The sequence below is a fragment of the Sinocyclocheilus grahami genome, unplaced genomic scaffold (genome assembly GCF_001515645.1).
Source record: "Sinocyclocheilus grahami isolate Dianchi unplaced genomic scaffold, SAMN03320097.WGS_v1.1 scaffold114.1, whole genome shotgun sequence".
NCBI lineage: Eukaryota > Metazoa > Chordata > Actinopteri > Cypriniformes > Cyprinidae > Sinocyclocheilus > Sinocyclocheilus grahami.
Window position 1 is genome coordinate 739772 of NW_015505293.1, and position 12076 is coordinate 751847.

The 12076-nt window shown below is 36.8% G+C and overlaps 1 protein-coding gene across 1 annotated transcript in view; it reads left to right on the forward strand.

Moving 5' to 3' along the window:
• Positions 1-12076, forward strand: part of tnksa (tankyrase, TRF1-interacting ankyrin-related ADP-ribose polymerase a) — a 113832-nt gene that overhangs the window by 84682 nt on the left and 17074 nt on the right. The window contains exons 10-17 of the mRNA XM_016277668.1: positions 582-703; positions 1644-1735; positions 1852-1930; positions 6077-6248; positions 6349-6428; positions 7783-7928; positions 8076-8241; positions 9714-9933. Of these exons, the coding sequence (XP_016133154.1) occupies positions 582-703; positions 1644-1735; positions 1852-1930; positions 6077-6248; positions 6349-6428; positions 7783-7928; positions 8076-8241; positions 9714-9933 (1077 nt within the window). The remainder of the gene's footprint in view (positions 1-581; positions 704-1643; positions 1736-1851; positions 1931-6076; positions 6249-6348; positions 6429-7782; positions 7929-8075; positions 8242-9713; positions 9934-12076) is intronic.

A 12076-nucleotide genomic window follows, 5' to 3' on the forward strand; every position in this document is an offset into this window, starting at 1 on the left:
TGTACTATTTTTGCTGATTTGTGTAAAAAATTAAATTAAATTGAACTGCTTTAACAAATGAATTATTTTAACAGTTTTAAATGCTTCAAGTTAAGCATTTTAACATTTTAATGTACAGTATGAAAATGTATATTCATTTTAAGATTAGCTAAAGATTGCATTTAACAGTGTTTTTATAGATTGACTTTTGGCAGATGATGGCAGAGATCATCTAATTGTTGTAATTGCAATGTTTTGTTAAATATCAGCATGACAGGGATTACATTTGGCCGAATCCCAGCCGTTCTTATTCAGTAAAACAGCTTTCATGTAGATGGAATAATGTTCTCTCTTTGCTGTTCTTATGAGCAGAAGCATAACAAATTGAATGTGCAAAATTTATTCAATCAGGTCAGACGATTCAGTCATACATTTTAGATATCCTAACTCAAATGTTTGCTGCCATAAAGCCAGATTGCATTATAGCTGTGAAGCTTCAATGACTTTTTTCACGCTTTGTCTTGATGAATTATGTCTACCAAAGGCTTCTGTCAGAGCGTCTTGCATCACCTCTCTAAATATAATTTTTTCCTCTGGCGCAGACGAGTTTAAGGGCCACTCTCTTCTTCAGGCAGCACGGGAAGCAGACATGACCAAGGTGAAGAAGACCCTAGCTTTGGAGATCATCAACTTCAAGCACCCACAGATGCACGAAACGGCACTGGTGAGCCCCTGCTGATTAATTTCAAAGCTCACCAGCTGAGACATCAGGTTGAAAGCAGATGTTAAAGGGATAGTGCAAAAATAAAATTCCTGTCATCATTTACTCACATTCATGTCATTCCATACCTGTAAGTTTTCATTTTTTCTTCCTTAAAGGGTTAGTTCACCCAAAAATGTAAATTCTGTCATTAATTACTCACCCTCACCCTTCGGAACACAAATTAAGTTTTTTTTTTATGCATTCCGAGAGCTCTCTGACCCTCCCATAGACAGCAAGGATCCTTACACGATCAAGGCTCAGAAACATAGCAAGGAGATTGTTAAAATAATCCATGTGACATCAGTGGTTCAACCGTAATTTTACAAAGCTACGAGAATACTTTTTGTGCACAAAGAAAATAAAAATAACGACTTTATTCAACAATTCGTATCCTCCACGTCACCTTATAGCACCATTTTGGAGAGTATCACAAACGTAAACAACGCATGCAATGTATGTACGTGGATACGTTGTTTACATTCAGATCAAAGCGGAAACAATGTGAACAGTGTATCCGTGTACGGTGCTGCTGACACAGAACAGCATACATTGTTTACATATGTGATACTCTCCAAAATGCCTTGCTATGTTTCTGAGCCTTGATCGTGTAAGGATCCTTGCTGTCTATGGGAGGGTCTGAGAGCTCTCTGAATGCATCAAAAATATCTTAAATTGTGTTCCGAAGATGAACAAAGGTCTTACAGGTTTGGAACGACATGAGGGTGAGTAATTAATGACAGAATTTTCATTTTTGAGTGAACTATCCCTTTAAACCACAACAGATATTTAGACAGGATGTTCACGCTGCTCTGTTCCGTGCAGTGGAAGTGAATGGTGTTACCAAAAAGTCAGAATTAGCAGTGAACTGTAACACTTACAAGGCCTCTGTCCTGTGTTACAGCACTGCGCTGTCGCCTCACCGCACCCAAAACGAAAACAGGTCACTGAACTGCTGCTACGGAAAGGAGCCAATGTCAATGAGAAGAACAAAGAGTGAGGGACTGTGCCTGTCATGTGTTTATCAAATGCCAAATGGTTATAACTGATGCTAAGGTCTGTCTGTCTTTCTCATTATCTCCTCTGTTATCATCTCCTTCTTTTCTGTGCAGCTTCATGACGCCTCTTCATGTGGCAGCAGAACGGGCGCACAATGACATCATGGAGGTTCTGCAGAAACACGGGGCGAAGGTACATACCTGCATATGCTCTCGAGTGCCTACAGAACTGCGACACATTTATACACCTGACACCTCGCTTCACTCTCCAGCTCTCAAACAGTATAGTCTACCTTAAAGGGATAGTGTACTGAAAAATTGTCAACGTTTATTTACCAATTGGACACCTGTATTCTGGGAAGAAAGAAGAGATTTCTGATTGGTTTTTCTCTTGCCAAATAACAACAGCTCAGGTCAAAGAGAGGGAGGTAATTGGCCGTTTAAAAATAGATTATAATTGGTTTTGGTGCAAGCACCATTGACTGACATTATAAGTGGTCTACTGGGGAAAAAATAAAACACTACAAGTGTAGAATATGGCACCTCTACAGAACCACAGCATCTTTTTTTTGTCTGTTCGCACCTGAGCTGAAAAAAATCAGTTTTCCTGCAGCGTTTCTGTCACATCTACTGTTGTGTGCAGTTGAGTCATCACGTTCCTGCTATAAAAGGAAGAGAATGAAAAATGAGCATTGCCAACACTGCACTTCCCTTTTGTTTGTTTTTTTTGGTCAGAGTAATTTGCCTGCTTATCAGTGGTTAAGATAATTGGCTTTGAGATGGAAGAGCTCATCATCAGTATGGAAGTGTTTATGTGCTAACATCTTCCCAATTAACTACCAAACATTCATCACTCAGTTCACAAAGATACTTTAGCAGATTGGTCTCTTACTTGAAATCTGATCACTAGAGTTGGGAATCATGAACTTATTCACATTGGTTTTATTGATTTAAAAATATTGGAATCACTTGAATTTTAGGAAGTTTGTTTCTGTTATTTTTTTCTGTAACATTTGCACTCTTCCACTAATGCAGATGGAACTGCATAAAACACACACATAAATTATGTAAAACATCAGAGCAAACCTGGCAATAGATTCATGTTTTTTTGGTCAGATATGCACAAGAATCAAAACTTAAATTGCCTAATTTATTGTTTCCCAAAATTAATAATATGGCACTTCGGTGTGTGTACAGTAGAGAAAAGTTGCCTTCTACATTTTTTCCACAGACTTGGCACATTTGACATCCCTCACAGACAAACTAAATCCAAACTATTGATTTAGAAGAGATAATGAAGACAGCACAGTTGCTAGATGAAATAAATTTGAAAACATGAAAAGGTTCTAAGCTCTTTCGAGAATTGTATTGCCTAAATTCTTATTTTTGATTCTTATTTGTTTTTCTGATGTGACCTCATTTCACAACAGACTGCTGAGGAATATAAATGTATTCTAAATATTCTGTACAATTTAAAAGATTGGGGTCAGTAAGATAATACTTGTTTTCAGTAAGAATGCGCTAAATTGATCAGAAGTGACAGTAAAGACATTTAGAATATTACAAAATAATTATTTTTTACAAAGAACTGCTGCTCTTTTGAATTGTCTGTTCATAAAAGAATCATGAAAAATGTCATGGTTTCCACAAAAATATTAACTTTTTTTTCAACTGTGATAAGAAATGTTTCTTGAGCACCAAATCAGCATATTAGAATGGTTTCTGAAAGATCATGTGACACTAAAGACTAGAGTAATGGCAGAAAATTCAGCTTTGCCTTCAAGAGAGTACTTTTTATTTTAATAATATTTCACAATATTATTGTTTTTACTGTATTTATTTGTATTTATCCTCTTTGTTTAAAGCTCTCTATGGTGAGCCAGCTCTGTTCCTGTAAAACTTTTTACAAGATAAATCTTGCACATTTAAAGGAAGTGTCAAATTTTCTGGTGAAAGTGAATAGGTAAACAGCCTGCTACCTCGGTCTCACAGCTGGACTGTGTCAGAGAAACTGGAGGACGTTTACGAGCTACATCAGTCATGTCATTACCTCTCCAGAGCAGAGAGGGGGTAAAAGACTTCCAAATCAATGGAGCTCTTTCAGAGAGCCAAATCAGATAAGCATCGACTAACTGATCAGGCATTCAGCTACCGCCTTGGCTGAGAGCATCAGGGCTGATCAGCTATTCTTCAGCAGAGAGACCAGGGGAGCCGATACTCCTGTAAATATTCTCATCCACAGTCTGCCGTCTTTGTATGAGCCTGGAGTGTATCTAAAGGGCCTCCCGTTCATCAAACTTGCGTGTCCTACTTTCACGCAAGGTTGTATTATCCAGAGGTCCTCTTCATTGATGCCGTGTGGCTCTTTTATGCTGCCTGGAGCAGCTTGATTTTCAAAGCCGACCTCCCTTGTGCTCGCATCCAAGCTCTTGTGCAGGATAAATAAACGGAGGCTGGCCCGGCATAACCCGAATTCCATCATTCAATCATCAGCCAGTGTCCATCTGTTGCAGTGCGACCACTCGAAAACGCATCCGATCATTAACTGGTGTTGCGACCCAGCTCGCTGCCAAACTTCAGCGGCCAGACTTAAGTGACATTAATAGACTGAATAATTAGTCAGGCTGGAGGTTCAAAGACAAGAAACTATTGTAGGTAGTGTGTGTTTTCAGACCACGTGTGAACCAGTAAACGGATGGTGCAGAAGCATTGTGTTAATAAGAAGAGCAGGAAGCATGAAGAATAAAGCTGTCTAAAATAAACACAGTTACTGAGAAAATCAGATGACGGTGGGAGCTGCTTATTAGCTGAAGATCTAGACTGATATGTGTAGCTTTGTTCAAACCGACAGGAAGATATTTTTTCGGTGTAGACTGAAATCTGTTTAGCAGTTTCTCGATTTGGACAGGACAAAATTTACATTTAACCTGATTTGTACACTACCGTTCAAAAGTTTGAGGTCAGTAAAATTTTGAAATGTTTCTGAAATAAAGAATGAAAGAACGTCTCTTATGCTTAACAAGGCTGCATTTATTTGCTCGAATATACAGTAAAAAACATTTAAGTTTTGAAATATTGCATTTTAAAATATAGGTTTTCTATTTAAATAATAATAAATGTAATTTATTCCTGTGATGTAAAGCTGGATTTTCTGCAGTCATTCTGCAGTTATTTTCATGATTTCACATTGTCACATGATCCTTCAGAAATCATTCTAATATACTGATTTGCTGCTCAAGAAACATTTCTTATTATTATCTGTGTTGAAATGTTGAAAACAGTTATTTTAACAGTAACAGTATTTTTGTGGAAACCGTGATAAAGTTTTTTCAGGAATCTTTGAATTAAAAAAAAAACAGCATTTATTTAACTAGAACAGCATTTATTTAAATAGACATATTTTTGTAACATCATTGTCTTCACTGTCACGTTTCATTTCAATTTATTGCATCTTTGCCCAAATAAAAATAAAAGCATTAAAGTAAAATCTTACTAACCTCATACATTTGAACAGCAGTGTATGTAGTTTAAAATGTTAAATTCAGTCAAATTGGATTTAGTTTTTTCATTATTTGCAGCTCTGTATGTAATCATAATCATGTAATCATAAATGTGTATATGTAGTACAGATGCGGAAACATTTAGACCATGGCACATTTTCATCCAAAAATGCAATAAAATGCTGTTTTCAGGCAAAAGAGCCAATTTTGGCTGAAAATATGAGCAAAAACCAGAATGTGAACCTCAAGATGGAGAAGACAAAATGCAAGGCTATGTGAAATCCTGCAAGCATAACTTATTTGCATAGAACATTTTTTACATTTAGCATACTCTGATGTAAGCATCCTTTCACCGATGAGATTTCATTGTCAGTTTTCTCAAAATAAATGTTCATGCATTATTATCAGTCACACATTTATTTTAAAACAAATCAGAATTGGTTGTAGTGTGAACAAAGCCATTGTGTGTTTGATGTGGAGAACTGCGTCATGTGCATTTTTCACTTCCAGTAAAGCATGATTTTGCTGAGAGTTTGAGTTTTTTTTAAAGTAACAAGTTTGAGACAGAATAATGAACTGTAATCGCGCCATACGCTAAACCACACGCACACATTTACGCAGTAGGTCCCTTTCTTTCTTCGCTGTGCAGTGTTGATAGTCTTTGATGGAGCGTGGAAGTTTCCCAGGGGCTTGTCTGATTAATTCATATTTGTGTTCATTTCAAAAGAGGCCAAGTTTGCTCACAGCTCAGTCTTGCTATGTGGGCTGCGTTCAGATGTGCTCTTCACTGATCAGTGAGGAGGAGGAGATTTCAGTCTGCTTTTTGTGTTTGTTTATAGATGAATGCTGTTGACACGCTGGGTCAGACGGCATTGCACCGGGCTGCTCTGGCGGGACACTTGCAGACATGCAGGCTACTTTTGAGTTATGGAGCCGACCCCGCCATCGTCTCCCTCCAGGGCTTCACAGCCGCACAGATGGGCAATGAAGCTGTACAGCAGATCCTAAACGGTACAGACTGAATCTGGGGTTTGGGATTGTTTATTTGGGCTTTGATGTTATGCATTAACAATTATGGAAATTCACGTTAATTTATGTTCGTGTCTGTTAGAAAACATTCCAGTGAGAAATTCAGATGTGGATTATAGACTCTTAGAAGCAGCAAAAGCAGGAGACTTGGACACTGTGAAGGTAAGAGGCACCTTAATTTGGTTTCAGACTAGTCATGTTGTTGTCCACCAGTCAACCAAGGGTTAAACACAATCTGTAGTGATTGGTGGAGCCAAGATATAACATGAAACTGTTCTCTCTTGAAAGAGAAATTTGGGACACTGTTTTTCTTTTTTGTAAGAAACCTTAACTTGTTTGAGATACTTGTAATAACCTTTACAACTGTTTTCATTAGCGTAGTGCTACAAATCAGCTCCAGGTTACACGGAGATGAAAATATATCTGCGGTTATGGATATTGAATTTTTTTTATATGCTTTTGTCTGGAACAAAAATACCCTGAATGAGTTAAGTTTCTTTATCCCAGACAATGAAACTTTTCAAGGACACAGCTTGCAGATCTTAAATGTGTTTTGTTCCGTACTCGTGACCTTGAACAAGGGAGATGTAAGGAGACCTGACCTTCGTGTGTGTGTGTGTGTGTGTGTGTGTGTGTGTGTGTGTGTGTGTGTGTGTGTGTGTGTGTGTGTGTAAGAGAGACATTTTTTTATACTATACACTATCATTCAAAACATTTGTGGCAGCTTTATCACAGGACTAAATTACTTTTTAAAATATAAAACACTTAAACTAGAAACAGTTATTTATAATTGTAATAATATTTCACAATATCACTTTTTTGCTGTATATAATAATTGCAGTCTTGGTGAGCATAAGAGAATTCTTTCAAAAACATAAAAAATCTTTTTGAACTGTAGCATATGTCACTACTGATAAGCTTCTTTTAAATGTAATGTAGAAATTAAAATTGTCTGTGAAGCTGCTTTGCAGCGATTTATAGTATCGCGAAAAGCGCTATACACATATGTGAAATGAATTGAACTTAAGTATTATTAATATTGCAAAATTATTATTAATTAAAATTAATTTTATTACAGTTATAAATGATGATTAATGAACACATTATTTGTGTTAGTCTACAAAAGTGCTGTGAATAATTTAAGCATAAGTCTTTAGATCAAAAGCTTTATAACCTCAAACTTTTTGACTGGTAATATAAGCCTGAAGTGATTTAGAAACCGATGATAAAAATGTCTGAATGGATGGATGCCTTTGATGCGATCAGATCCTCATTATCTGAAAGCCTCATTATGCGTAAAGTAATTAGATCAGAGCACCAATTAGACTTTTGTCAGGCAATTAATCAGAATCTCTACTGACGCTTGCCATAATTCTGGCCTGGTACCCTATAAAAGCACATCAAATGAAATTAATTCTTGGATGTATTTAAACACTCATCACTAAAATAAAGTGATGTATTTGCAATATGAAATCAAGCATTCGGTTTAATGTTGTTTGGTTTTTTTCTTGCACAGCAACTTTGCTCCCCTCAGAATGTGAACTGTCGAGACCTGGAGGGTCGTCACTCCACGCCGCTCCACTTTGCCGCTGGCTACAATCGCGTGGCTGTGGTTGAGTATCTCCTGCACCACGGTGCCGATGTCCACGCCAAAGACAAAGGGTGAGATTTCTTGCTGTTCTTGCTCAGAAATTCTCCCTCAGTTGTGGAGTGAACCTCATTAACAGTCAGCGCATGAGTTAGCAGCACCAGGAGATAAACTTTAATCTTCTTGTCACTATTTATCTCGAATTCCCTGTCTGTTGGCAGAGGTTTGGTGCCGCTGCATAACGCCTGCTCGTATGGCCATTACGAAGTGGCGGAGCTGCTGGTGAGACACGGAGCGTCCGTCAACGTGGCCGACTTATGGAAGTTCACTCCATTGCACGAGGCGGCGGCCAAGGGCAAATACGAGATTTGCAAACTGCTTCTGAAGGTATTGTCATCACTACTCCTGCTGGCTCAACACTGACCTACTCACGTCACTCGGCATACTTGTTAATTCAGGAGATTGCTCTTTCTAGACGTCTGACAGCCTGGAGTTGTTAATGGTTTTTATCACTCTGTAAAGTTTTTAAATGCAGTGTGATCCGCTGCAGGGGCTTCAGGTTTATTGCCGTTGAGCAGACGTCGGTTTTAATGCTGTCTGCTTTCATCGTACCTCAGGTTACTGTCACAGAGAGGTTCAGCTTCAGAGCTGTAAAGAATATGCACATTAGACTTCAAACAAACATGTCACTTTGTTTCCTGAAGTGGAACTGCTGAGGTTGGCTTTGGTAGAAACTGCAGAAAAGAAATGTACTTTTCTCATCCACTGAATCTAAAACTGTAACGGATTTTGAAGGCAACGGTTTTCTAATTCAAAAGAATTCACAAAGTCTTGCGTTTGATTTGATTATGATTCGAAATCAATTCAGTTAGGAGTAATTCATTTGCTGGGTATTAAAAATAAATTCTCTTTGATCTATTGCTGTACAGGGAACTGAAATATTAATGGACCTTAACTATTAGACTCAGTACTTGTGGCCTAAAGATACAATTTGATCAAAAGAGTTTTCTTAAAAGTAAACCTTCTTAAAATAATTTTTCAAAAAAGCCATATTTTTTGTGACATTAAAATATATTAAAACTAGTGCTGTCAAATCGTGATTAATCGCATCCAAAATAAAAGTTTTTGTTCTAATAATATATGTTTGTGTACTGTGTATATTTATTATGTGTATATATAAATACACACACATACAGTATATATTTTGATATTTATATTCATATAATTTATATTATATTTTTAATATATAAACAACACTTTTTTCTTAAATATATACATGCATGTGTGGGTATTTATATATACATAATAAATATAAATGGTACACTCATATATGTTATGTAAACAAAAACTTTTATTTTGGATGCGATTAATCACGATTAATCGTTTGACTGCACTAATTAAAACATTAAAGCAATAAAATATTAAATAAATGTGAATGTTTATTTATATTTGTTTACAAAACATAAATATGCATAAACTATGAATATTTATACCAACAGATACATTTTAGATATGATTTTACAATACAATATTTACAAAACATTTATTTTATCATACATATCAAGTTTTTATCATTTTATCTCTCTCTCTATATGTATATACTGTAGATACAAAGTGTATAAACACGCGCGCACACACTTACATACACATCTAGTTATCTATCTGTCTATCTATATATCTGTCTATCTATACTGTATCCATATATACTATGTTTATGTTTAGTGAAATCTCAAAAAATTGAGCACTGATCATTTCATGTATAAATCCTCATAGAGATCTTAGATGAGGTTCTCAAACTGTGCTAAGTCAGGCTTCAGGCTTCTCTGTGGATCTGTGCTCAATGTCCTTATCTCTTTCAGCATGGAGCAGACCCCACCAAGAAGAATCGGGACGGAAACACTCCGTTGGACATGGTGAAGGAGGGAGACACAGATATCCAGGACTTGCTGAGAGGAGATGCAGCGCTTTTGGATGCTGCCAAAAAAGGCTGCCTGGCCCGGGTCCAGAAACTGTGCAGCTTGGAGAACATCAACTGCAGAGACACACAGGGACGCAATTCGACTCCGCTGCACCTGGCAGGTAATGAAAAATCATTCTGTGGCCTTCTGAGCCATTGCTTTCAACATAGAAATGAGAGCACTTCTCTCTTTCAAATGGAAAAATCATGCTGTACCGCCATCCAGAGAATTGCGTTTCTACAAAAGCATTGAAGCAGTGTGTGAGATATCATCCCACCCCAGAGGCGAGGCAAGGAAACCCAGAAGGAAAGAAAGGGTGACTTGTTGAATTAACTCTTGGCTCTCATCCCTTTCTGAGCGCTGTGTAAGCCTGGCTTCCAGGCAGGGATTCAAAGGCTTCCTTGCCAAATATTAAATCTGTCTAAGACTTCCACACGGTTTGTACGTCACCGACATTTACATGCACAACAATATTCTCTGTATGGCTCATGTCCCCGATAAAGTCTTATTCAGAATAATCTCTTTATGTGAGCCTTCCCCATCTTATTCATGGGTGTTCTTGTATTTGTGAGAATATGTTTCAGAATATAAACGTTTTTTCCCAGAGTCGTTCACATGCATGTCGTACGCATGTTGTAGCTATGAAAAAAAAAAACTCAGGTCAACTTTTTATATAACTCTTTAAACAATATAGATTATTTCAAAGCAGCTTCGCAGTAATAAAATGGGAAATAACAGATCCAGAGTCGTTCACATGCATGTCGTACGCATGTTGTAGCTATGAAAAAAAAAACTCAGGTCAACTTTTTATATAACTCTTTAAACAATATAGATTATTTCAAAGCAGCTTCGCAGTAATAAAATGGGAAATAACAGAATCATTGATGCAAAGGTTTTCAAATATAATACAAATTCAAATTGCTTTAAAGCAGCTCTGACAAGACAATAGTGTCATTATTCAGCTCAAGTAAGTTTAGTGTTTTCTCAGGTTTGGTTCAACAGTGTAAAGTTAATTATGAAACAACTTCAAGAAGCTCTACACAGAAGACATTAGCAAGAATTCTTATTCGTGACTTATTCAGAAGTAAGAATTTTATTTAATATGTAGTGTTTCATATTATAGAATATGTTGGAGCCAAAGCCGAGCATATTATTATTTTGTCGTTGTTATTTTATAATAAACATGAAGTTGCAGCTGTAATGTTTGAAGCACATTACTATTATAAATAATATACAATTGCATCTGTATTTTTTGCAAGCATGTGGCAAATTAATTCAAATAAATTAATAATAATAATAATAATCATTTAGTTTATTACTAACATGATGTTGAAAATAATGGTTGTCATTCTATAATAAACATTATACAATTGCAGCTGGAATGTTTGAGAGGACATGACTATTATAAATAAATATATACACGCGCACACAGACACACACACAAGTGTAATATATAATTGCAGGTTTTTCTTTTTTTGTTTTTTGTTTTTACAAGCATTGCAATTAATTTCTAATACATTATTAGCAATAATGATAATTTACTTTATAACTATAACTACAGGCTGAAAAGAATTACCCAGAAGCCTGAGGGTGTTAAATAGATTTGAGTTCAGAGTAGGAGAGCGCTGCTCCGGGATCATCATTTGCACAACACTCCAGCCATGCCAGTGACTCAGCACAAGTCAGCTAATGTCACTGAACAGATGGAGCGAGCGCTCTGGTCAGTCCACTTATCTTGCTAGGCCAGGCCAGCAGCAGGTGGGTGACGGCCCTAACCATCAGGCAGAGATATAGACACATGATTTTACTCCAGCTAGCACACATTCACTATTTCCACCGGAGAGCAATGGGCTGTGACTAACGTGGTGGTTGTGACCCCTGCCTAGAGAACACGCCACTCGTCTGCCGTTTGCCTGGAGGGAGAATAAGACGAATTCTTTCGTTCTGACTGACGTTGCAGGATCTCATGCATTAAAATCCTGATGCGTTTCTGTGCATTTTTTAATGACTGAAACATAATTTTTAAGGCTGCTTGGGGGGACGGAGGTAAAATGTCTACTCGCCAATTAAATTTGTTTTCATTTTGTTTTTGTAATTAATCTATGTTATGAACAGTGTTGGGGAGTAACTAGTTACATGGAATGGAATTACGTAATTTAATTAAGAAATAAATGTAACTAATCACAGTTACAGTTACTGAGAAAAAATGTGTAGTTAAATTAGAGTTACTTATGAAAATGTTAACGATTACAAAGGGGTTTTCA